Raw genomic sequence first — 26814 nt, 5'->3', positions numbered from 1 at the left:
CTCTCTCTCTGCCTCTCTCTCTCTCTCTCTCTGCCTCTCTCTCTCTCTCTCTGCCTCTCTCTCTCTCTCTCTGCCTCTCTCTCTCTCTCTGCCTCACTCTCTCTCTCTGCCTCACTCTCTCTCTCTCTCTCTGCCTCACTCTCTCTCTCTCTCTGCCTCTCTCTCTCTCTCTCTGCCTCTGCCTCTCTCTCTGCCTCTCTCTCTCTGCCTCTCTCTCTCTCTCTCTCTGCCTCTCTCTCTCTCTCTCTCTGCCTCTCTCTCTCTCTCTCTGCCTCTCTCTCTCTCTGCCTCACTCTCTCTCTCTGCCTCTGCCTCTCTCTCTCTGCCTCTGCCTCTCTCCCTCTCTGCCTCTGCCTCTCTCCCTCTCTGCCTCTGCCTCTCTCCCTCTCTGCCTCTGCCTCTCTCCCTCTCTGCCTCTGCCTCTCTCCCTCTCTGCCTCTGCCTCTCTCTCTCTCTGCCTCTGCCTCTCTCTCTCTCTGCCTCTGCCTCTCTCTCTCTGCCTCTGCCTCTCTCTCTCTCTGCCTCTCTCTCTACCTCTCCCTCTCTCTCTGCCTCTACCTCTCTCTCTCTCTCTGCCTCTACCTCTCCCTCTGCCCTCAGGGCTCAGGGAGGGGATCGAACAGTTCTCTCTCCTCGGTCATTTGGAGAGGAAGGGAGTGAGAGGAGAGAGAGAATTAAAGAGTGATTTGTGAGAGAGATGCAGTGTGAAGTGTAAGAGGAATTGTAAGTGGAGTGTGAGAGAAAACAGGATTAAAGAGTACGAATTTGCAGGACTAGGAGCATGAAAGAGTTTGCAAATTGATTAGAGAGGCGTGGGAGGGGAATAGTACTGAGAAAGAACTTAGCCTGATATAAAAGGAGAATAGTGTATGTGAGAGTTTGAAGGTGGATTAGTGAGAGTTGGAGAAGGAATTAAGAGTCGATTAGAGTCGGAAGGAGAGGGGAATAAGGGTGGATTAGATTGGGAAAGAGAGGGGATTAAGGGTGGATTAGATTGGGAAAGAGAGGGGATTAAGGGTGGATTAGAGTGGGAAGGAGAGGGGATTAAGGGTGGATTAGATTGGGAAGGAGAGGGGATTAAGGGTGGATTAGATTGGGAAGGAGAGGGGATTAAGGGTGGATTAGAGTGGGAAGGAGAGGGGATTAGGGGTGGATTAGATTGGGAAAGAGAGGGGATTAAGGATGGATTAGAGTGGGAAGGAGAGGGGATTAAGGGTGGATTAGATTGGGAAAGAGAGGGGATTAAGGATGGATTAGATTGGGAAGGAGAGGGGATTAGGGGTGGATTAGAGTGGGAAGGAGAGGGGATTAAGGGTGGATTAGATTGGGAAAGAGAGGGGATTAAGGGTGGATTAGATTGGGAAGGAGAGGGGATTAAGGTTGGATTAGATTGGGAAAGAGAGGGGATTAAGGATGGATTAGATTGGGAAGGAGAGGGGATTAGGGGTGGATTAGAGTGGGAAGGAGAGGGGATTAAGGGTGGATTCGAGTGGAAGGAGAGGGCATTAAGAGTGGATTAGAGTGGGAAGGAGAGGGGATTAAGGGTGGATTAGATTGGGAAAGAGAGGGGATTAAGGATGGATTAGATTGGGAAGGAGAGAGGATTAAGGGTGGATTAGAGTGGAAGGAGAGGGCATTAAGAGTGGATTAGAGTGGGAAGGAGAGGTGATTAAGGGTGGATTAGATTGGGAAGGAGAGAGGATTAAGGGTGGATTAGAGTGGAAGGAGAGGGCATTAAGAGTGGATTAGAGTGGGAAGGAGAGGGGATTAAGGATGGATTAGATTGGGAAAGAGAGGGGATTAAGGGTGGATTAGAGTGGGAAGGAGACGGGATTAAGGGTGGATTAGATTGGGAAGGAGAGGGGATTAAGGGTGGATTAGAGTGAGAAGGAGAGGGGGTTAAGGGTGGATTAGAGTGGGAAGGAGAGGGGTTTAAGGGTGGATTAGAGTGGAGGAGAGGGCATTAAGGGTAGATTAGAGTGGGAAGGAGAGGGGATTAAGGGTGGATTAGAATGGAAAGGAGAGGGTATTAAGGGAGGATTAGATTGGGAAGGAGACAGGATTAAGGTTGTATTGGAGTGGGAAGGAGAGGGGATTAAGGATGGATTAGAGTGGGAAGGAGATGGGATTAAGAATGGATTAGAGTGGGAAGGAGAGGGGATTAAGGGTGGATTAGAATTGGAAGGAGAGGGGATTAAGGGTGTATTAGAATTGGAAGGAGAGGGGATTAAGGGTGGATTAGAGTGGGAAGGGGACGGGATTAAGGATGTATTAGAGTGGGAAGGAGAGGGGATTAAGGGTGGATTAGGGTGGTAAGGAGAGGGGATTAAGGGTGGATTAGAGTGGGAAGGAGAGGGGTTAAAGTGGGAAGGAGAGGGGTTAAGGGTGGATTAGAGTGGGAATGAGAGGGCATTAAGAGCATATTAGAATGAGAAGGAGAGGGGATTAAGGGTGGATTAGAGTGGGAAGGAGAGGGATTAAGAGCAGATCAGAGTGAGAAGGAGAGGGGATTAAGGGTGGATTATAGTGGGAAAGAGAGGGGATTAAGGGTGGATTAGAGTGGGAATGAGAGGGCATTAAGAGCTGATTAGAGTGGGAAGGAGACGGGATTAAGGCTGGATTAGAGTGGGAAGGAGAGGGCATTAAGAGCAGATTAGAATGGGAAGGAGAGGGTATTAAGGGTGGATTAGAGTGGGAATGAGAGGGCATTAAGAGCAGATTATAGTCGGAAGGAGATGGGATTAAGGGTGAATTAGAGTGGGAAGGAGAGGGGATTAAGGGTGGATTACAGTGGGAAGGAGAGGGGTTTAAGGTGGATTATAGTGGGAAGGAGAAGGGATTAATGGTGGATTAGAGTGGGAAGAAAAGGGGATTAAGGGTGGATTACTGTGGGAAGGAGAGGGGATTAAGGGTAGATTTGAGTGGGAAGGAAAGGGGATTAAGAGCAGATTAGAGTGGGAAGGAGAGGGGATTAAGGGTGGATTAGAGTGGGAAAGAGAGGGGATTACGAGCAGATTAGAGTGGGAAGGAGGTGGGATTAAGGGTGAATTAGAGTGGGAATGAGAGTGCATTAAGGGATGATTAGAGTGGGAATGAGAGGGGATTAAGGGTGGATTAGTGTGGGAAGGAAAGGGGATTAAGAGCGGATTAGAGTGGGAAGGAGACGGGATTAAGAGCAGATTAGAGTGGGAAGGAGAGGGGATTAAGTGTGGATTAGAGTGGGAAGAAAAGGGGATTAAGGGTGGATTACTGTGGGAAGGAGAGGGGATTAAGGGTAGATTTGAGTGGGAAGGAAAGGGGATTAAGAGCGGATTAGAGTGGGAAGGAGAGGGGATTAAGGGTGGATTAGAGTGGGAAAGAGAGGGCATTAAAATCAGATTAGAGTGGGAGGGAGAGGGGATTAAGGGTGGGTTAGAGTGGGAAAGAGAGGGCATTAAAATCAGATTAGAGTGGGAGGGAGAGGGGATTAAGGGTGGGTTAGAGTGGGAAAGAGAGGGCATTAAAATCAGATTAGAGTGGGAGGGAGAGGGGATTAAGGGTGGATTAGAGTGGGAATGAGAGGGCATAAAGAGCAGATTAGAGTGGGAAGGAGATGGGATTAAGGGTGGATTAGAGTGGGAAGGAGAGGGGATTAAGGGTGGATTAGAGTGGGAAAGAGAGGGGATTACGAGCAGATTAGAGTGGGAAGGAGAGGGGATTAAGGGTGAATTAGAGTGGGAATGAGAGTGCATTAAGGGATGATTAGAGTGGGAAGGAGAGGGGATTAAGGGTGGATTAGTGTGGGAAGGAAAGGGGATTAAGAGCGGATTAGAGTGGGAAGGAGACGAAATTAAGAGCAGGTTAGAGTGGGAAGGAGAGGGGACTAAGTGTGGATTAGAGTGGGAAGAAAAGGGGATTAAGGGTGGATTACTGTGGGAAGGAGAGGGGATTAAGGGTAGATTTGAGTGGGAAGGAAAGGGGATTAAGAGCGGATTAGAGTGGGAAGGAGATGGGATTAACGGTGAATTAGAGTGGGAATGAGAGTGCATTAAGGGAAGATTAGAGTGGGAAGGAGACGAGATTAAGGGTAGATTTGAGTGGGAAGGAAAGGTGATTAAGAGCGGATTAGAGTGGGAAGGAGACGGGATTAAGAGCAGATTAGAGTGGGAAGGAGAGGGGATTAAATGTGGATTAGAGTGGGAAGAAAAGGGGATTAAGGGTGGATTACTGTGGGAAGGAGAGGGGATTAAGGGTGGATTACTGTGGGAAGGAGAGGGGATTAAGGGTGGATTACAGTGGGAATGAGAGGGGATTAAGGGTGGATTACAGTGGGAATGAGAGGGGGTTAAGTGTGGATTAGAGTGGGAAGAAAAGGGGGATTAAGGGTGGATTACTGTGGGAAGGAGAGGGGATTAAGGGTGGATTACAGTGGGAATGAGAGGGGATTAAGAGCAGATTAGAGTGGGAAGGAGAGGGGATTAAGGGTGGATTACAGTGGGAAGGAGAGGGGATTAAATGTGGATTAGAGTGGGAAGAAAAGGGGATTAAGGGTGGATTACTGTGGGAAGGAAAGGGGATTAAGAGCGGATTAGAGTGGGAAGGAGAGGGGGTTAAGTGTGGATTAGAGTGGGAAGAAAAGGGGGATTAAGTGTGGATTAGAGTGGGAAGAAAAGGGGGATTAATGGTGGATTACTGTGGGAAGGAGAGGGGATTAAGGGTGGATTACTGTGGGAAGGAGAGGGGATTAAGGGTGGATTACAGTGGGAATGAGAGGGGATTAAGGGTGGATTACAGTGGGAATGAGAGGGGGTTAAGTGTGGATTAGAGTGGGAAGAAAAGGGGGATTAAGGGTGGATTACTGTGGGAAGGAGAGGGGATTAAGGGTGGATTACAGTGGGAATGAGAGGGGATTAAGAGCAGATTAGAGTGGGAATGAGAGGGGATTAAGGGTGGATTAGAGTGGGAATGAGAGGGGATTAAATGTGGATTAGAGTGGGAAGAAAAGGGGGATTAAGGGTGGATTACTGTGGGAAGGAGAGGGGATTAAGGGTGGATTACAGTGGGAATGAGAGGGGATTAAGAGCGGATTAGAGTGGGAAGGAGAGGGGATTAAGGGTGGATTACAGTGGGAAGGGGAGGGGATTAAGGGTGGATTACAGTGGGAATGAGAGGGGGTTAAGTGTGGATTAGAGTGGGAAGAAAAGGGGGATTAAGGGTGGATTACAGTGGGAAGGAGAGGGGATTAAGGGTGGATTACAGTGGGAATGAGAGGGGATTAAGTGTGGATTAGAGTGGGAAGGAGAGGGGATTAAGGGTGGATTACAGTGGGAATGAGAGGGGATTAAGGGTGGATTACAGTGGGAATGAGAGGGGATTAAGTGTGGATTAGAGTGGGAATGAGAGGGGATTAAGGGTGGATTACAGTGGGAAGGGGAGGGGATTAAGGGTGGATTACAGTGGGAATGAGAGGGGATTAAGTGTGGATTAGAGTGGGAATGAGAGGGGATTAAGGGTGGATTACAGTGGGAAGGGGAGGGGATTAAGGGTGGATTACAGTGGGAATGAGAGGGGATTAAGGGTGGATTACAGTGGGAATGAGAGGGGATTAAGTGTGGATTAGAGTGGGAAGGAGAGGGGATTAAGAGCGGATTAGAGTGGGAAGGAGAGGGGATTAAGGGTGGATTACAGTGGGAAGGAGAGGGGATTAAGGGTGGATTACAGTGGGAATGAGAGGGGATTAAGAGCGGATTAGAGTGGGAAGGAGAGGGGATTAAGGGTGGATTACAGTGGGAATGAGAGGGGATTAAGGGTGGATTACAGTGGGAAGGGGAGGGGATTAAGGGTGGATTACAGTGGGAATGAGAGGGGATTAAGAGCAGATTAGAGTGGGAATGAGAGGGGATTAAGAGCGGATTAGAGTGGGAAGGAGAGGGGATTAAGGGTGGATTACTGTGGGAATGAGAGGGGGTTAAGTGTGGATTACAGTGGGAATGAGAGGGGATTAAGGGTGGATTAGAGTGGGAATGAGAGGGGGTTAAGTGTGGATTAGAGTGGGAAGAAAAGGGGGATTAAGGGTGGATTACAGTGGGAAGGAGAGGGGATTAAGGGTGGATTACAGTGGGAATGAGAGGGGATTAAGTGTGGATTAGAGTGGGAATGAGAGGGGATTAAGAGTAGATTATAGTCGGAAGAGTTATACAAGACAATGAAATTTAGAAGTTCAAGTGGAGATTTGATCCAAGATTTTCAAGATATGAAGGGTGGGGGGGGGGGACAGGCAGGGTGATAGAGACTGGGGAATGAGGACGAGGTGTTCCAGTCGTACAGCGAAGAAACAGGCCCTTTGCCCCACTGCGTGACAGGGCATAAAAGTTATCCAGCCAGACCGTACAGAAGTGAAATTAGGAAACTCTTCTACACACTTGTTTGTAACTCTCTCCCACAGTAGATGCATTTTAAATCGGAGATTGACCAAAGGGTGTTAAGGGAGATGGGGGCTGAATGGGTCTCCTCCTGTTCCTAGTTTTCCATGCTCCGGGTGAACCCCCCCCCCCCCCCCCCCCCCGTACCTCTCGATTGCCCTCGAGTCCACGAGCGGTGTTTGATAAGGCAGAGGGCAGGACAGATGAAATCACAAAGCTGTCCCTGGACCAAGGCAAAGCGTGTGTTAATGTTAGTGGTGAAAGACACAGCGTGAGTGCAGAGAGAGAGAGAGAGAGAGAGTGTGTGTGTGTGTGAATAGCAGAATAATGAGCAGCTCGGAGGCAGGTTCAGAGCATGGCTGTCCTTTTTTTACACGTTTTATTTTACCCATGTGAGATGAGCTGCTCATTATTCCAAGTTGGCAGAATGGGCAGACAGGTGGCAGATAAAGTTTAATGCAGAGAAATGTGAAGTGATTCAGAAGAACGTGGAGAGACAATATAAAATAAAGGGTTGACATGAAATCGTGTGACATTGATCACAAGTCGTGGGAGTCAGTTGCCAGCATTCGCCAGAGCTGGCGGGCAGCCATAAAGACAGGGCTAAATTGTGGCGAGTCGAAGAGACTTAGTAGTTGGCAGGAAAAAAGACAGAGGCGCAAGGGGAGAGCCAACTGTGCAACAGCCCCAACAAACAAATTTCTCTGCAGCACCTGTGGAAGAGCCTGTCACTCCAGAATTGGCCTTTATAGCCACTCCAGGCGCTGCTTCACAAACCACTGACCACCTCCAGGCGCGTATCCATTGTCTCTCGAGATAAGGAGGCCCAAAAGAAAAAAGAAGAAAAGAAGAATGGGCAGACAGGTGGCAGATAAAGTTTAATGCAGAGAAATGTGAAGTGATTCAGAAGAACGTGGAGAGACAATATAAAATAAAGGGTACAATTCTAAAGGAACAGAGAGACCTGGGTGTACATGTGTGTCAGTCATTGAAGGTGACAGGAGAGGTTGAGAGAGAGTGGTTAATAAAGTATACAGTGCCACCTTCCTGTCTAATCTAAGTCCCTTGGCAAACTCTCTTGTCCTTTCTTGCTCAGCTCTCCTCACCTGCTCTGCTGCAGTAAGTGTAAATCGGTCACGTCCAGACCCTCCTGCCGTTGCGGTTTGAACCTCAATACCATCTGGTTGAAGTAGTTGGCGAGGATTGTCCTCCCACCCACCGACAGCACTCCAAGCATCTGAGGTGGTTGCTCCCGTTCCCGGTGGTAGAGCTGAAGTCCCGTCCGGTCCGGTCCGGTCCGGTCAGGTCCCAGCAGAAGAATAATCTGAGGAATTGTCCGGAGCAGCCGGAAATCAGCCAAAGTTTGTCTTCCAAGTTGGATAAAAACTTTTCCCAATTATTGAAAAGTTACTCCAAGTTGGTTAAAAGTTTTTTTCCCCAATTGTTAGAAAGTTTAAAAGTTTTTCCGAGTTCATTAAACTTTTCTCCAAGTTGGTTAAAAGTTTTTTTCCCCAATTGTTAGAAAGTTTAAAAGTTTTTCCGAGTTCATTAAACTTTTCTCCAAGTTGGTTAAAAGTTTTTTTTCCCCAATTGTTAGAAAGTTTAAAAGTTTTTCCGAGTTCATTAAACTTTTCTCCAAGTTGGTTAAAAGTTTTTTTTCCCCAATTGTTGGAAAGTTTAAAAGTTTTTCCGAGTTCATTAAACTTTTCTCCAAGTTGGTTAAAAGTTTTTTTCCCCAATTGTTAGAAAGTTTAAAAGTTTTTCCGAGTTCATTAAACTTTTCTCCAAGTTGGTTAAAAAGTTTTTTTTCCCCAATTGTTAGAAAGTTTAAAAGTTTTTCCGAGTTCATTAAACTTTTCTCCAAGTTGGTTAAAAGTTTTTTCCCACAATTGTTAGAAAGTTTAAAAGTTTTTCCGAGTTAATTAAACCAAGTTGTTGAAACGTTCCTGAGTTGGTTCAAAGTCTCCGAGCTGTTTGAAAAGTGCCTCTCAGTCGCTTTAACGTGGCTCCGAGACGGTTCTCAATATTTAAGGAGATCTCCTGTGCTGGTACCAGCAGACCCGCCTCATCCTTGGTTTTGGGAGAGTGCAGATTATATAGGGTGACACGGAACTGGAATTGAGCCCGAGGGTAGGGATGGGCTGGTCAGTTAGTCCCACCCGCCTGAACCAGAATGACCCGGCAACTCAGCTTGTCAAGCCTGGAGGGAAACAATCTGTCAGGCTGAGGGCTCAGCTGATACACGGCAGTGAGAGGTACAGCAAGATCCCATAGGGCAAGGGCATGACCAAGAAACATAATGACAAGAACCAGGGAGACTGCCAGGAAGTTGTCTTAGCAGGACTGGGGGTGGGGAGTACAAATTGGTCCTGATAGAAATAACTCTCATTCTTTCAATGGGTAAACAAGGTGAGGATGGAGAGAAAGACAGAGACAAACTGAGTGATAGGGAGAGTGTGAGAGAGAGGGAGAAACAGAGTCTGTGAGATAGACAGAGAGAGAGGGAGAAACTGAGGTAAAGAATGTGACTGAGAGAAAGACAGATCGAGAATGTGGCAGAGACAGAGAGAGAATGAGAAAGAGAATGTGGCAGAGAGAGAGAGAGAGAGAGACTGAGATAGAGAATGTGGCAGAGAGAGAGAGGGATACTGAGATAGAGAATGTGGCAGAGAGAGACTGAGATAGAGAAAGTGGCAAAGAGAGAGAGAGAGAGACTGAGATAGAGAATGTGGCAGAGAGAGAGAGGGAAACTGAGATAGAGAATGTGGCAGAGACAGAGAGAGAGAGAGACTGAGATAGAGAATGTGGCAGAGAGACAGAGAGAGAGAGACTGAGATAGAGAATATGGCAGAGAGAGAGAGAGAGAGACTGAGATACAGAATGTGGCAGAGAGAGAGAGGGATACTGAGATAGAGAATGTGGCAGAGAGAGAGAGATACTGAGATAGAGAATGTGGCAAGGAGAGAGAGAGAGAGACTGAGATAGAGAATGTGGCAGTGAGAGCGAGAGAGACTGAGATAGAGAATGTGGCAGAGAGACAGAGAGAGAGAGAGACTGAGATAGAGAATGTGGCAGTGAGAGAGAGAGAGACTGAGATAGAGAATGTGGCAGAGAGACAGAGAGAGAGAGAGACTGAGATAGAGAATGTGGCAGTGAGAGAGAGAGACTGAGATAGAGAATGTGGCAGAGAGACAGAGAGAGAGAGAGACTGAGATAGAGAATGTGGCAGAGAGACTGAGAGACTGAGATAGAGAAAGTGGCAGAGAGAGAGAGAGACTGAGATAGAGAATGTGGAAGAGAGAGAGAGACTGAGATAGAGAATATGGCAGAGAGAGAGAGAGAGAGACTGAGATAGAGAATGTGGGAGAGACAGAGAGAGAGAGAGAGAGACTGAGATAGAGAATGTGGCAGAGAGAGAGAGGGATACTGAGATAGAGAATGTGGCAGAGAGAGAGAGAGAGACACACAGATAGAGAATGTGGCAAAGAGAGAGAGAGAGAGAGACTGAGATAGAGAATGTGGCAGAGAGAGAGATAGAGAGAGACTGAGATAGAGAATGTGGCAGAGAGAGCGAGAGAGAGAGAGACTGAGATAGAGAATGTGGCAGAGAGAGAGAAGGATACTGAGATAGAGAATGTGGCAGAGAGAGAGGGATACTGAGATAGAGAATGTGGCAGAGAGAGAGAGAGACTGAGATAGAGAATGTGGCAGAGAGAGAGAGTCTCAGATAGAGAATGTGGCAGAAAGAGAGAGAGAGACTGAGATAGAGAATGTGGGAGAGACAGAGAGAGAGAGACTGAGATAGAGAATGTGGCAGAGAGAGAGAAACTGAGAAAGAGAATGTGGCAGAGAGACAGAGAGAGAGAGACTGAGATAGAGAAAGTGGCAGAGAGAGAGAGAGACTGAGATAGAGAATGTGGCAGAGAGAGAGAGACTGAGATAGAGAATGTGGCAGAGAGAAAGAGTTAGAGAGAGACTGAGATAGAGAATGTGGCAGAGAGAGAGAGAGAGAGAGACTGAGATAGAGAATGTGGCAAAGAGAGAGATAGAGAGAGTGAGAAATAGAATGTGGCAGAGAGAGAGAGACTGAGATAGAGATTGTGGCAGAGAGAGAGAGAGACTGAGATAGAGAATGTGGCAGAGATAGAGAGAGTGAGAGGCTGAGAGAGACAATGTGGCAGAGAGAGAGAGTCTGAGATAGAGAATTTGGCAGAGAGAGAGAAAGGGAGACTGAGATAGAGAATGTAGCAGAGAGAGAGAGAGAGACTGAGATAGAGATTGTGGCAGAGAGAGAGAAACGGAGACTGAGATAGAGAATGTAGCAGAGAGAGAGAGAGAGAGACTGAGATAGAGATTGTGGCAGAGACAGAGAGACTGAGATAGAGAATGTGCAGGAGAGAGAGAGAGACTGAGATAGAGATTGTGGCAGAGACAGAGAGACTGAGATAGAGAATGTGCAGGAGAGAGAGAGAGACTGAGATAGAGAATGTGGCAGAGAGAGAGAGTCTGAGATAGAGAATTTGGCAGAGAGAGAGAAAGGGAGACTGAGATAGAGAATGGAGCAGAGAGAGAGAGATACTGAGATAGAGATTGTGGCAGAGAGAGAGAAACGGAGACTGAGATAGAGAATGTAGCAGAGAGAGAGAGAGACTGAGATAGAGAATGTGGCAGAGAGAGAGAGAGAGACTGAGATAGAGATTGTGGCAGAGAGAGAGAAACGGAGACTGAGATAGAGAATGTAGCAGAGAGAGAGAGAGACTGAGATAGAGAATGTAGCAGAGAGAAAGAGAGAGACTGAGATAGAGAATGTGGCAGAGAGAGAGAGAGAGACTGAGATAGAGATTGTGGCAGAGAGAGAGAAACGGAGACTGAGATAGAGAATGTAGCAGAGAGAGAGAGAGACTGAGATAGAGAATGTAGCAGAGAGAGAGACTGAAATAGAGATTGTGGCAGAGATAGAGAGAGTGACTGAGATAGAGAATGTGGCAGAGAGAGAGAGTGACTGAGATAGAGAACGTGGCAGAGAGAGAGAGAGAGAGAGAGACTGAGATAGAGAATGTGGCAGAGATAGAGAGACTGAGATAGAGATTGTGGCAGAGAGAGAGAGACTGAGATGGAGAATGTGGCGGAGAGAGAGAAACTGAGATAGAGAATGTGGCGGAGAGAGAGTGAGAGACTGAGAAAGACTATGTGGCAGAGAGAGAGAAAGGGAGACTGAGATAGAGAATGTGGCAGAGAGAGAGAGAGAGAGACTGAGATAGAGAATGTGGCAGAGAGAGAGAGAGAGAGAGACTGAAATAGAGATTGTGGCAGAGAGAGAGAGAGTGACTGAGATAGAGAATGTGGCAGAGAGAGAGAGAGAGAGACTGAGATAGAGAATGTGGCAGAGAGAGAGAGAGAGAGAGAGACTGAGATAGAGAATGTGGCACAGAGAGAGAGAGAGAGTGAGAAATAGAATGTGGCAGAGAGAGAGAGAGACTGAGATAGAGAATGTGGCAGAGAGAGAGTGAGAGGCTGAGAGAGACAATGTGGCAGAGAGAGAGAGAGACTGAGATAGAGATTGTGGCAGTGAGAGAGAGAGAGAGTCTGAGATGGAGAATGTGGCGGAGAGAGAGAAACTGAGATAGAGAATGTGGCGGAGAGAGAGTGAGAGACTGAGAAAGACTATGTGGCAGAGAGAGAGAAAGGGAGACTGAGATAGAGAATGTGGCAGAGAGAGAGAGAGAGAGAATGAGATAGAGAATGTGGCAGAGAGAGAGAGAGAGACTGAGAAAGAGAATGTGGCAGAGAGAGAGAGCGAGAGACTGAGATAGAGAATGTGGCAGAGAGAGAGAGAGAGAGACACAAATAGAGATTGTGGCAGAGAGAGAGAGAGTGACTGAGATAGAGAATGTGGCAGAGAGAGAGAGAGAGAGACTGAGATAGAGAATGTGGCAGAGAGAGAGAGAGAGACTGAGAAATAGAATGTGGCAGAGAGAGAGAGAGAGAGAGACTGAAATAGAGATTGTGGCAGAGAGAGAGAGAGTGACTGAGATAGAGAATGTGGCAGAGAGAGAGAGAGAGAGACTGAGATAGAGAATGTGGCAGAGAGAGAGAGAGAGAGAGACTGAAATAGAGATTGTGGCAGAGAGAGAGAGAGTGACTGAGATAGAGAATGTGGCAGAGAGAGAGAGAGGGACTGAGATGGAGAATGTGGCAGAGAGAGATAGAGAATGAGATAGAGATTGTGGCAGAGACAGAAAGACTGAGATAGAGAATGTGAGAAAGAGACTGAGATAGAGAGTGTGAGAAAGAGGCTGAGATAGAGAATGTGGCAGAGAGAGAGAGAGAGACTGAGATAGAGAATGTGGCAGAGAGAGAGAGTCTGAGATAGAGAATGTGGCAGAGTGAGAGAGAGAGACTGAGATAGAGAATGTGGGAGAGACAGAGAGAGAGAGAGAGACTGAGATAGAGAATGTGGCAGAGAGAGAGAGAGTGACTGAGATAGAGAATGTGGCAGAGAGAGAGAGAGAGAGAGACTGAGATAGAGAATGTGGCAGAGAGAGAGAGAGAGAGACTGAGATAGAGAATGTGGCAGAGAGAGAGAGAGAGAGAGACTGAAATAGAGATTGTGGCAGAGAGAGAGAGAGTGACTGAGATAGAGAATGTGGCAGAGAGAGAGAGAGGGACTGAGATGGAGAATGTGGCAGAGAGAGATAGAGAATGAGATAGAGATTGTGGCAGAGATAGAAAGACTGAGATAGAGAATGTGAGAAAGAGACTGAGATAGAGAGTGTGAGAAAGAGGCTGAGATAGAGAATGTGGCAGAGAGAGAGAGAGAGACTGAGATAGAGAATGTGGCAGAGAGAGAGAGTCTGAGATAGAGAATGTGGCAGAGAGAGAGAGACTGAGATAGAGAATGTGGCAGAGAGAAAGAGTTAGAGAGAGACTGAGATAGAGAATGTGGCAGAGAGAGAGAGAGAGAGAGACTGAGATAGAGAATGTGGCAAAGAGAGAGATAGAGAAAGTGAGAAATAGAATGTGGCAGAGAGAGAGAGACTGAGATAGAGATTGTGGCAGAGAGAGAGAGAGACTGAGATAGAGAATGTGGCAGAGATAGAGAGAGTGAGAGGCTGAGAGAGACAATGTGGCAGAGAGAGAGAGTCTGAGATAGAGAATTTGGCAGAGAGAGAGAAAGGGAGACTGAGATAGAGAATGTAGCAGAGAGAGAGAGAGAGACTGAGATAGAGATTGTGGCAGAGAGAGAGAAACGGAGACTGAGATAGAGAATGTAGCAGAGAGAGAGAGAGAGAGACTGAGATAGAGATTGTGGCAGAGACAGAGAGACTGAGATAGAGAATGTGCAGGAGAGAGAGAGAGACTGAGATAGAGAATGTGGCAGAGAGAGAGAGTCTGAGATAGAGAATTTGGCAGAGAGAGAGAAAGGGAGACTGAGATAGAGAATGGAGCAGAGAGAGAGAGATACTGAGATAGAGATTGTGGCAGAGAGAGAGAAACGGAGACTGAGATAGAGAATGTAGCAGAGAGAGAGAGAGACTGAGATAGAGAATGTGGCAGAGAGAGAGAGAGAGACTGAGATAGAGATTGTGGCAGAGAGAGAGAAACGGAGACTGAGATAGAGAATGTAGCAGAGAGAGAGAGAGACTGAGATAGAGAATGTAGCAGAGAGAAAGAGAGAGACTGAGATAGAGAATGTGGCAGAGAGAGAGAGAGAGACTGAGATAGAGATTGTGGCAGAGAGAGAGAAACGGAGACTGAGATAGAGAATGTAGCAGAGAGAGAGAGAGACTGAGATAGAGAATGTAGCAGAGAGAGAGACTGAAATAGAGATTGTGGCAGAGATAGAGAGAGTGACTGAGATAGAGAACGTGGCAGAGAGAGAGAGAGAGAGAGACTGAGATAGAGAATGTGGCAGAGATAGAGAGACTGAGATAGAGATTGTGGCAGAGAGAGAGAGACTGAGATGGAGAATGTGGCGGAGAGAGAGAAACTGAGATAGAGAATGTGGCGGAGAGAGAGTGAGAGACTGAGAAAGACTATGTGGCAGAGAGAGAGAAAGGGAGACTGAGATAGAGAATGTGGCAGAGAGAGAGAGAGAGAGACTGAGATAGAGAATGTGGCAGAGAGAGAGAGAGAGAGAGACTGAAATAGAGATTGTGGCAGAGAGAGAGAGAGTGACTGAGATAGAGAATGTGGCAGAGAGAGAGAGAGAGAGACTGAGATAGAGAATGTGGCAGAGAGAGAGAGGGAGAGACTGAGAAATAGAATGTGGCAGAGAGAGAGAGAGAGAGAGACTGAAATAGAGATTGTGGCAGAGAGAGAGAGAGAGAGAGACTGAAATAGAGATTGTGGCAGAGAGAGAGAGATAGAGAGAGACTGAGATAGAGAATGTGGCACAGAGAGAGAGAGAGAGTGAGAAATAGAATGTGGCAGAGAGAGAGAGAGACTGAGATAGAGAATGTGGCAGAGAGAGAGAGAGAGAGACTGAGATTGAGAATGTGGCAGAGAGAGAGAGAGAGAGAGAGAGACTGAAATAGAGATTGTGGCAGAGAGAGAGAGAGTGACTGAGATAGAGAATGTGGCAGAGAGAGAGAGAGACTGAGATAGAGATTGTGGCAGAGACAGAAAGACTGAGATAGAGAATGTGAGAAAGAGACTGAGATAGAGAGTGTGAGAAAGAGGCTGAGATAGAGAATGTGGCAGAGAGAGAGAGAGAGACTGAGATAGAGAATGTGGCAGAGAGAGAGAGTCTGAGATAGAGAATGTGGGAGAGACAGAGAGAGAGAGAGAGACTGAGATAGAGAATGTGGCAGAGAGAGAGAGACTGAGATAGAGAATGTGGCAGAGAAACAGAGAGAGAGAGAGACTGAGATAGAGAATGTGGCAGAGAGACAGAGAGAGAGAGACTGAGATAGAGAATGTGGCAGAGAGAGAGAGACTGAGATAGAGAATGTGGCAGAGAGAGAGAGAGAGACTGAGATAGAGAATGTGGGAGAGACAGAGAGAGAGAGAGAGACTGAGATAGAGAATGTGGCAGAGAAACAGAGAGAGAGAGAGACTGAGATAGAGAATGTGGCAGAGAGACAGAGAGAGAGAGACTGAGATAGAGAATGTGGCAGAGAGAGAGAGACTGAGATAGAGAATGTGGGAGAGACAGAGAGAGAGAGAGAGAGACTGAGATAGAGAATGTGGCATAGAGAGAGAGATAGAGAGAGACTGAGATAGAGAATGTGGCAGAGAGAGAGAGAGAGAGAGAGACTGAGATAGAGAATGTGGCACAGAGAGAGAGAGAGAGTGAGAAATAGAATGTGGCAGAGAGAGAGAGAGACTGAGATGGAGAATGTGGCAGAGAGAGAGAGAGACTGAGATAGAGAATGTGGCAGAGAGAGAGTGAGAGGCTGAGAGAGACAATGTGGCAGAGAGAGAGAGAGACTGAGATAGAGATTGTGGCAGTGAGAGAGAGAGAGAGTCTGAGATGGAGAATGTGGCGGAGAGAGAGAAACTGAGATAGAGAATGTGGCGGAGAGAGAGTGAGAGACTGAGAAAGACTATGTGGCAGAGAGAGAGAAAGGGAGACTGAGATAGAGAATGTGGCAGAGAGAGAGAGAGAGAGAATGAGATAGAGAATGTGGCAGAGAGAGAGAGAGAGACTGAGAAAGAGAATGTGGCAGAGAGAGAGAGCGAGAGACTGAGATAGAGAATGTGGCAGAGAGAGAGAGAGAGAGACACAAATAGACATTGTGGCAGAGAGAGAGAGAGTGACTGAGATAGAGAATGTGGCAGAGAGAGAGAGAGAGAGACTGAGATAGAGAATGTGGCAGAGAGAGAGAGAGAGACTGAGAAATAGAATGTGGCAGAGAGAGAGAGAGAGAGAGACTGAAATAGAGATTGTGGCAGAGAGAGAGAGAGTGACTGAGATAGAGAATGTGGCAGAGAGAGAGAGAGAGAGACTGAGATAGAGAATGTGGCAGAGAGAGAGAGAGAGAGAGACTGAAATAGAGATTGTGGCAGAGAGAGAGAGAGTGACTGAGATAGAGAATGTGGCAGAGAGAGAGAGAGGGACTGAGATGGAGAATGTGGCAGAGAGAGATAGAGAATGAGATAGAGATTGTGGCAGAGACAGAAAGACTGAGATAGAGAATGTGAGAAAGAGACTGAGATAGAGAGTGTGAGAAAGAGGCTGAGATAGAGAATGTGGCAGAGAGAGAGAGAGAGACTGAGATAGAGAATGTGGCAGAGAGAGAGAGTCTGAGATAGAGAATGTGGCAGAGTGAGAGAGAGAGACTGAGATAGAGAATGTGGGAGAGACAGAGAGAGAGAGAGAGACTGAGATAGAGAATGTGGCAGAGAGAGAGAGACTGAGATAGAGAATGTGGCAGAGAGAGAGAGAGAGAGAGACTGAGATAGAGAATGTGGCAGAGAGAGAGAGAGAGAGACTGAGATAGAGAATGTGGCAGAGAGAGAGAGAGAGAGAGACTGAAATAGAGATTGTGGCAGAGAGAGAGAGAGTGACTGAGATAGAGAATGTGGCAGAGAGAGAGAGAGGGACTGAGATGGAGAATGTGGCAGAGAGAGATAGAGAATGAGATAGAGATTGTGGCAGAGATAGAAAGACTGAGATAGAGAATGTGAGAAAGAGACTGAGATAGAGAGTGTGAGAAAGAGGCTGAGATAGAGAATGTGGCAGAGAGAGAGAGAGAGACTGAGATAGAGAATGTGGCAGAGAGAGAGAGTCTGAGATAGAGAATGTGGCAGAGTGAGAGAGAGAGACTGAGATAGAGAATGTGGGAGAGACAGAGAGAGAGAGAGAGACTGAGATAGAGAATGTGGCAGAGAGAGAGAGACTGAGATAGAGAATGTGGCAGAGAAACAGAGAGAGAGAGAGACTGAGATAGAGAATGTGGCAGAGAGACAGAGAGAGAGAGACTGAGATAGAGAATGTGGCAGAGAAACAGAGAGAGAGAGACTGAGATACAGAATGTGGCAGAGAGAGAGAGACTGAGATAGAGAATGTGGCAGAGAGAGAGTGAGAGGCTGAGAGAGACAATGTGGCAGAGAGAGAGAGAGACTGAGATAGAGATTGTGGCAGTGAGAGAGAGAGAGACTGAGATGGAGAATGTGGCGGAGAGAGAGAAACTGAGATAGAGAATGTGGCGGAGAGAGAGTGAGAGACTGAGAAAGACTACGTGGCAGAGAGAGAGAAAGGGAGACTGAGATAGAGAATGTGGCAGAGAGAGAGAGAGAGAATGAGATAGAGAATGTGGCAGAGAGAGAGAGAGAGACTGAGAAAGAGAATGTGGCAGAGAGAGAGAGAGAGAGACTGAGATAGAGAATGTGGCAGAGAGAGAGAGAGAGAGAGACTGAAATAGAGATTGTGGCAGAGAGAGAGAGAGTGACTGAGATAGAGAATGTGGCAGAGAGAGAGAGAGAGACTGAGATAGAGAATGTGGCAGAGAGAGAGAGAGAGACTGAGAAATAGAATGTGGCAGAGAGAGAGAGAGTGACTGAGATAGAGAATGTGGCAGAGAGAGAGAGAGAGACTGAGATGGAGAATGTGGCAGAGAGAGATAGAGAATGAGATAGAGATTGTGGCAGAGACAGAAAGACTGAGATAGAGAATGTGAGAAAGAGACTGAGATAGAGAGTGTGAGAAAGAGGCTGAGATAGAGAATGTGGCAGAGAGAGAGAGAGAGACTGAGATAGAGAATGTGGCAGAGAGAGAGAGTCTGAGATAGAGAATGTGGCAGAGTGAGAGAGAGACTGAGATAGAGAATGTGGGAGAGACAGAGAGAGAGAGAGAGACTGAGATAGAGAATGTGGCAGAGAGAGAGAGACTGAGATAGAGAATGTGGCAGAGAAACAGAGAGAGAGAGAGACTGAGATAGAGAATGTGGCAGAGAGAGAGAGACTGAGATAGAGAATGTGGCAGAGAGAGAGAGACTGAGATAGAGAATGTGGCAGAGAAACAGAGAGAGAGAGAGACTGAGATAGAGAATGTGGCAGAGAGAGAGAGACTGAGATAGAGAATGTGGCAGAGAAACAGAGAGAGAGAGAGAGAGACTGAGATAGAGAATGTGGCAGAGAGACAGAGAGAGAGAGACTGAGATAGAGAATGTGGCAGAGAGAGAGAGAGACTGAGATAGAGAATGTGGGAGAGACAGAGAGAGAGAGAGAGACTGAGATAGAGAATGTGGCAGAGAGAGAGAGACTGAGATAGAGAATGTGGCAGAGAAACAGAGAGAGAGAGAGACTGAGATAGAGAATGTGGCAGAGAGACAGAGAGAGAGAGACTGAGATAGAGAATGTGGCAGAGAGAGAGAGAGACTGAGATAGAGAATGTGGCAGAGAGAGAGAGAGAGACTGAGATAGAGAATGTGGGAGAGACAGAGAGAGAGAGAGAGACTGAGATAGAGAATGTGGCAGAGAAACAGAGAGAGAGAGAGACTGAGATAGAGAATGTGGCAGAGAGACAGAGAGAGAGAGACTGAGATAGAGAATGTGGCAGAGAGAGAGAGACTGAGATAGAGAATGTGGGAGAGACAGAGAGAGAGAGAGAGAGACTGAGATAGAGAATGTGGCATCGAGAGAGAGAGAGAGAGAGACTGAGATAGAGAATGTGGCACAGAGAGAGAGAGAGTGAGAAATAGAATGTGGCAGAGAGAGAGAGAGACTGAGATAGAGATTGTGGCAGAGACAGAGAGGCTGAGAGAGACAATGTGGCAGAGAGAGAGAGAGACTGAGATAGAGATTGTGGCAGTGAGAGAGAGAGAGACTGAGATGGAGAATGTGGCAGAGAGAGAGAGAGACTGAGATAGAGAATGTGGCAGAGAGAGAGTGAGAGGCTGAGAGAGACAATGTGGCAGAGAGAGAGAGAGACTGAGATAGAGATTGTGGCAGTGAGAGAGAGAGAGACTGAGATGGAGAATGTGGCAAAGAGAGAGAGAGAGACTGAGATAGAGATTGTGGCAGAGAGAGAGAGAGAGACTGAGATGGAGAATGTGGCAAAGAGAGAGAGTGAGAGAGACTGAGATAGAGAATTTGGCAGAGAGAGAGAGAGAGACTGAGATAGAGATTGTGGCAGAGAGAGAGAGAGAGAGACTGAGATAGAGAATGTGGCAGAGAGAGAGAAACGGAGACTGAGATAGAGAATGTAGCAGAGAGAGAGAGAGACTGAGATAGAGAATGTGGCAGAGAGAGAGAGTGACTGAGATAGAGAATGTGGCAGAGAGACAGAGAGAGAGAGAGAGACTGAGATAGAGAATGTGGCAGAGAAACAGAGAGAGAGAGAGACTGAGATAGAGAATGTGGCAGAGACAGAGAGAGAGAGACTGAGATAGAGAATGTGGCAGAGAGAGAGAGACTGAGATAGAGAATGTGGCAGAGAGAGAGAGAGAGAGACTGAGATAGAGAATGTGGGAGAGACAGAGAGAGAGAGAGAGAAACTGAGATAGAGAATGTGGCAGAGAGAGAGAGAGAGAGATAGACTGAGATAGAGAATGTGGGAGAGACAGAGAGAGAGAGAGAGACTGAGATAGAGAATGTGGCAGAGAGAGAGAGACTGAGATAGAGAATGTGGCAGAGAAACAGAGAGAGAGAGAGACTGAGATAGAGAATGTGGCAGAGAGAGAGAGTCTGAGATAGAGAATGTGGGAGAGACAGAGAGAGAGAGAGAGACTGAGATAGAGAATGTGGCAGAGAGAGAGAGACTGAGATAGAGAATGTGGCAGAGAAACAGAGAGAGAGAGAGACTGAGATAGAGAATGTGGCAGAGAGACAGAGAGAGAGAGAGAGTCTGAGATAGAGAATGTGGGAGAGACAGAGAGAGAGAGAGAGACTGAGATAGAGAATGTGGCAGAGAGAGAGAGACTGAGATAGAGAATGTGGCAGAGAAACAGAGAGAGAGAGAGACTGAGATAGAGAATGTGGCAGAGAGAGAGAGTCTGAGATAGAGAATGTGGGAGAGACAGAGAGAGAGAGAGAGACTGAGATAGAGAATGTGGCAGAGAGAGAGAGACTGAGATAGAGAATGTGGCAGAGAAACAGAGAGAGAGAGAGACTGAGATAGAGAATGTGGCAGAGAGACAGAGAGAGAGAGACTGAGATAGAGAATGTGGCAGAGAGAGAGAGACTGAGATAGAGAATGTGGCAGAGAGAGAGAGAGAGACTGAGATAGAGAATGTGGGAGAGACAGAGAGAGAGAGAGAGACTGAGATAGAGAATGTGGCAGAGAAACAGAGAGAGAGAGAGACTGAGATAGAGAATGTGGCAGAGAGACAGAGAGAGAGAGACTGAGATAGAGAATGTGGCAGAGAGAGAGAGAGACTGAGATAGAGAATGTGGGAGAGACAGAGAGAGAGAGAGAGACTGAGATAGAGAATGTGGCAGAGAGAGAGAGACTGAGATAGAGAATGTGGCAGAGAAACAGAGAGAGAGAGAGACTGAGATAGAGAATGTGGCAGAGAGACAGAGAGAGAGAGACTGAGATAGAGAATGTGGCAGAGAGAGAGAGAGACTGAGATAGAGAATGTGGCAGAGAGAGAGAGAGAGACTGAGATAGAGAATGTGGGAGAGACAGAGAGAGAGAGAGAGACTGAGATAGAGAATGTGGCAGAGAAACAGAGAGAGAGAGAGACTGAGATAGAGAATGTGGCAGAGAGACAGAGAGAGAGAGACTGAGATAGAGAATGTGGCAGAGAGAGAGAGACTGAGATAGAGAATGTGGGAGAGACAGAGAGAGAGAGAGAGAGACTGAGATAGAGAATGTGGCATAGAGAGAGAGAGAGAGAGAGACTGAGATAGAGAATGTGGCACAGAGAGAGAGAGAGTGAGAAATAGAATGTGGCAGAGAGAGAGAGAGACTGAGATAGAGATTGTGGCAGAGACAGAGAGGCTGAGAGAGACAATGTGGCAGAGAGAGAGAGAGACTGAGATAGAGATTGTGGCAGTGAGAGAGAGAGAGACTGAGATGGAGAATGTGGCAGAGAGAGAGAGAGACTGAGATAGAGAATGTGGCAGAGAGAGAGTGAGAGGCTGAGAGAGACAATGTGGCAGAGAGAGAGAGAGACTGAGATAGAGATTGTGGCAGTGAGAGAGAGAGAGACTGAGATGGAGAATGTGGCAAAGAGAGAGAGAGAGACTGAGATAGAGATTGTGGCAGAGAGAGAGAGAGAGACTGAGATGGAGAATGTGGCAAAGAGAGAGAGAGAGAGAGACTGAGATAGAGAATTTGGCAGAGAGAGAGAGAGAGACTGAGATAGAGATTGTGGCAGAGAGAGAGAGAGAGAGACTGAGATAGAGAATGTGGCAGAGAGAGAGAAACGGAGACTGAGATAGAGAATGTAGCAGAGAGAGAGAGAGACTGAGATAGAGAATGTGGCAGAGAGAGAGAGTGACTGAGATAGAGAATGTGGCAGAGAGACAGAGAGAGAGAGAGAGACTGAGATAGAGAATGTGGCAGAGAAACAGAGAGAGAGAGAGACTGAGATAGAGAATGTGGCAGAGACAGAGAGAGAGAGACTGAGATAGAGAATGTGGCAGAGAGAGAGAGACTGAGATAGAGAATGTGGCAGAGAGAGAGAGAGAGAGACTGAGATAGAGAATGTGGGAGAGACAGAGAGAGAGAGAGAGAAACTGAGATAGAGAATGTGGCAGAGAGAGAGAGAGAGAGATAGACTGAGATAGAGAATGTGGCACAGAGAGAGAGAGTCTGAGATAGAGAATGTGGGAGAGACAGAGAGAGAGAGAGAGACTGAGATAGAGAATGTGGCAGAGAGAGAGAGACTGAGATAGAGAATGTGGCAGAGAAACAGAGAGAGAGAGAGACTGAGATAGAGAATGTGGCAGAGAGAGAGAGTCTGAGATAGAGAATGTGGGAGAGACAGAGAGAGAGAGAGAGAGAGACTGAGATAGAGAATGTGGCAGAGAGAGAGAGACTGAGATAGAGAATGTGGCAGAGAAACAGAGAGAGAGAGAGACTGAGATAGAGAATGTGGCAGAGAGACAGAGAGAGAGAGACTGAGATAGAGAATGTGGCAGAGAGAGAGAGACTGAGATAGAGAATGTGGCAGAGAGAGAGAGAGAGACTGAGATAGAGAATGTGGGAGAGACAGAGAGAGAGAGAGAGACTGAGATAGAGAATGTGGCAGAGAAACAGAGAGAGAGAGAGACTGAGATAGAGAATGTGGCAGAGAGACAGAGAGAGAGAGACTGAGATAGAGAATGTGGCAGAGAGAGAGAGACTGAGATAGAGAATGTGGGAGAGACAGAGAGAGAGAGAGAGAGACTGAGATAGAGAATGTGGCATAGAGAGAGAGATAGAGAGAGACTGAGATAGAGAATGTGGCAGAGAGAGAGAGAGAGAGAGAGACTGAGATAGAGAATGTGGCACAGAGAGAGAGAGAGAGTGAGAAATAGAATGTGGCAGAGAGAGAGAGAGACTGAGATGGAGAATGTGGCAGAGACAGAGAGACTGAGATAGAGAATGTGGCAGAGAGAGAGAGAGACTGAGATGGAGAATGTGGCAGAGAGAGAGAGAGACTGAGATAGAGAATGTGGCAGAGAGAGAGTGAGAGGCTGAGAGAGACAATGTGGCAGAGAGAGAGAGAGACTGAGATAGAGATTGTGGCAGTGAGAGAGAGAGAGACTGAGATGGAGAATGTGGCGGAGAGAGAGAAACTGAGATAGAGAATGTGGCGGAGAGAGAGTGAGAGACTGAGAAAGACTATGTGGCAGAGAGAGAGAAAGGGAGACTGAGATAGAGAATGTGGCAGAGAGAGAGAGAGAGAGAATGAGATAGAGAATGTGGCAGAGAGAGAGAGAGAGACTGAGAAAGAGAATGTGGCAGAGAGAGAGAGCGAGAGACTGAGATAGAGAATGTGGCAGAGAGAGAGAGAGAGAGACACAAATAGAGATTGTGGCAGAGAGAGAGAGAGTGACTGAGATAGAGAATGTGGCAGAGAGAGAGAGAGAGAGACTGAGATAGAGAATGTGGCAGAGAGAGAGAGAGAGACTGAGAAATAGAATGTGGCAGAGAGAGAGAGAGAGAGAGACTGAAATAGAGATTGTGGCAGAGAGAGAGAGAGTGACTGAGATAGAGAATGTGGCAGAGAGAGAGAGAGAGAGACTGAGATAGAGAATGTGGCAGAGAGAGAGAGAGAGAGAGACTGAAATAGAGATTGTGGCAGAGAGAGAGAGAGTGACTGAGATAGAGAATGTGGCAGAGAGAGAGAGAGAGACTGAGATAGAGAATGTGGCAGAGAGAGATAGAGAATGAGATAGAGATTGTGGCAGAGAGAGAGAGACTGAGATAGAGAATGTGGCAGAGAGAGAGAGAGAGAGACTGAGATAGAGAATGTGGGAGAGACAGAGAGAGAGAGAGAGAAACTGAGATAGAGAATGTGGCAGAGAGAGAGAGAGAGAGATAGACTGAGATAGAGAATGTGGCACAGAGAGAGAGAGAGAGTGAGAAATAGAATGTGGCAGAGAGAGAGAGAGACTGAGATAGAGATTGTGGTACAGAGAGAGAGAGACTGAGATAGAGAATGTGGCAGAGAGAGAGTGAGAGGCTGAGAGAGACAATGTGGCAGAGAGAGAGAGAGACTGAGATAGAGAATGTGGCAGAGAGAGAGTGAGAGGCTGAGAGAGACAATGTGGCAGAGAGAGAGAGAGACTGAGATAGAGATTGTGGCAGTGAGAGAGAGAGAGACTGAGATGGAGAATGTGGCAAAGAGAGAGAGAGAGAGAGACTGAGATAGAGAATTTGGCAGAGAGAGAGAAAGGGAGACTGAGATAGAGAATGTAGCAGAGAGAGAGAGAGAGACTGAGATAGAGATTGTGGCAGTGAGAGAGAAACGGAGACTGAGATAGAGAATGTAGCAGAGAGAGAGAGAGAGAGACTGAGATAGAGAATGTGGCAGAGAGAGAGAAACGGAGACTGAGATAGAGAATGTAGCAGAGAGAGAGAGAGACTGAGATAGAGAATGTGGCAGCGATAGAGAGAGTGACTGAGATAGAGAATGTGGCAGAGAGAGAGAGTGACTGAGATAGAGAATGTGGCAGAGAGAGAGAGAGAGAGACTGAGATAGAGAATGTGGCAGAGCGAGAGAGACTGAGATGGAGAATGTGGCGGAGAGAGAGAAACTGAGATAGAGAATGTGGCGGAGAGAGAGTGAGAGACTGAGAAAGACTATGTGGCAGAGAGAGAGAAACGGAGACTGAGATAGAGAATGTGGCAGAGAGAGAGAGAGAGAATGAGATAGAGAATGTGGCAGAGAGAGAGAAACGGAGACTGAGATAGAGAATGTAGCAGAGAGAGAGAGAGAGAGACTGAGATAGAGAATGTGGCAGAGAGAGAGAGAGAGACTGAGATAGAGATTGTGGCAGAGAGAGAGAAACGGAGACTGAGATAGAGAATGTGGCAGAGAGAGAGAGACTGAGATAGAGAATGTAGCAGAGAGAGAGACTGAAATAGAGATTGTGGCAGAGATAGAGAGAGTGACTGAGATAGAGAATGTGGCAGAGAGAGAGAGTGACTGAGATAGAGAACGTGGCAGAGAGAGAGAGAGAGAGAGACTGAGATAGAGAATGTGGCAGAGATAGAGAGACTGAGATAGAGATTGTGGCAGAGAGAGCGAGACTGAGATGGAGAATGTGGCGGAGAGAGAGAAACTGAGATAGAGAATGTGGCGGAGCGAGAGTGAGAGACTGAGAAAGACTATGTGGCAGAGAGAGAGAAAGGGAGACTGAGATAGAGAATGTGGCTGAGAGAGAGAGAGACTGAGAAAGAGAATGTGGCAGAGAGAGAGAGAGAGAGACTGAGATAGAGAATGTGGCAGAGAGAGAAGAAGAGACTGAGAAAGAGAATGTGGCAGAGAGAGAGAGAGAGAGACTGAGATAGAGAATGTGGGAGAGAGAGAGAGAGAGAGAGAGAGAGACTGAGATAGAGAATGTGGCAGAGAGAGAGAGAGAGAGAGAGAGAGACTGAAATAGAGATTGTGGCAAAGAGAGAGAGTGTGACTGAGATAGAGAATGTGGCAGAGAGAGAGAGAGAGACTGAGATAGAGAATGTGGCAGAGAGAGAGAGAGAGAGACTGAAATAGAGATTGTGGCAAAGAGAGAGAGAGTGACTGAGATAGAGAATGTGGCAGAGAGAGAGAGAGTGACTGAGATAGAGAATGTGGCAGAGAGAGAGAGAGAGACTGAGATAGAGAATGTGGCAGAGAGAGAGAGAGAATGAGATAGAGATTGTGGCAGTGAGAGAGAGAGAATGAGATAGAGATTGTGGCAGAGACAGAAAGACTGAGATAGAGAATGTGAGAAAGAGACTGAGATAGAGAGTGTGAGAAAGAGGCTGAGATAGAGAATGTGGCAGAGAGAGAGAGAGAGACTGAGATAGAGAATGTGGCAGAGAGAGAGAGAGAATGAGATAGAGATTGTGGCAGTGAGAGAGAGAGAATGAGATAGAGATTGTGGCAGAGACAGAAAGACTGAGATAGAGAATGTGAGAAAGAGACTGAGATAGAGAGTGTGAGAAAGAGGCTGAGATAGAGAATGTGGCAGAGAGAGAGAGAGAGACTGAGATAGAGAATGTGGCAGAGAGAGAGAGTCTGAGATAGAGAATGTGGCAGAGAGAGAGAGTCTGAGATAGAGAATGTGGGAGAGACAGAGAGAGAGAGAGAGACTGAGATAGAGAATGTGGCAGAGAGAGAGAGACTGAGATAGAGAATATGGGAGAGACAGAGAGAGAGAGAGAGACTGAGATAGAGAATGTGGCAGAGAGAGAGAGACTGAGATAGAGAATGTGGCAGAGAAACAGAGAGAGAGAGAGACTGAGATAGAGAATGTGGCAGAGAGACAGAGAGAGAGAGACTGAGATAGAGAATGTGGCAGAGAGAGAGAGACTGAGATAGAGAATGTGGCAGAGAGAGAGAGAGAGACTGAGATAGAGAATGTGGGAGAGACAGAGAGAGAGAGAGAGACTGAGATAGAGAATGTGGCAGAGAAACAGAGAGAGAGAGAGACTGAGATGGAGAATGTGGAAGAGAGACAGAGAGAGAGAGACTGAGATAGAGAATGTGCGAGAGACAGAGAGAGAGAGAGAGAGACTGAAATAGAGAATGTGGCATAGAGAGAGAGATAGAGAGAGACTGAGATAGAGAATGTGGCAGAGAGAGAGAGAGAGAGAGACTGAGATAGAGAATGTGGCACAGAGAGAGAGAGAGAGTGAGAAATAGAATGTGGCAGAGAGAGAGAGAGACTGAGGTAGAGAATGTGGCAGAGAAAGAGAGAGAGAGAGAGACTGAGATAGAGAATGTGGCACAGAGAGAGAGAGAGAGTGAGAAATAGAATGTGGCAGAGAGAGAGAGAGACTGAGATAGAGATTGTGGCAGAGAGAGAGTGAGAGGCTGAGAGAGAC

The 26814-nt window shown here is 46.9% G+C and overlaps 1 protein-coding gene across 1 annotated transcript in view; it reads right to left on the bottom strand.

The window, feature by feature from the left end:
- Nucleotides 1–26814, bottom strand: part of LOC137360284 (transient receptor potential cation channel subfamily V member 5-like) — a 105826-nt gene that overhangs the window by 27762 nt on the left and 51250 nt on the right. The window contains exon 2 of the mRNA XM_068025778.1: nt 7508–7787. Coding sequence (XP_067881879.1) covers nt 7508–7787 — 280 coding nt within the window. The remainder of the gene's footprint in view (nt 1–7507; nt 7788–26814) is intronic.

Source organism: Heterodontus francisci, unplaced genomic scaffold, assembly GCF_036365525.1.
Source record: "Heterodontus francisci isolate sHetFra1 unplaced genomic scaffold, sHetFra1.hap1 HAP1_SCAFFOLD_1241, whole genome shotgun sequence".
Lineage (NCBI taxonomy): Eukaryota > Metazoa > Chordata > Chondrichthyes > Heterodontiformes > Heterodontidae > Heterodontus > Heterodontus francisci.
Note: the sequence above shows the minus strand (reverse complement) of the source record. Positions and strands in the feature narration are given on the sequence as shown.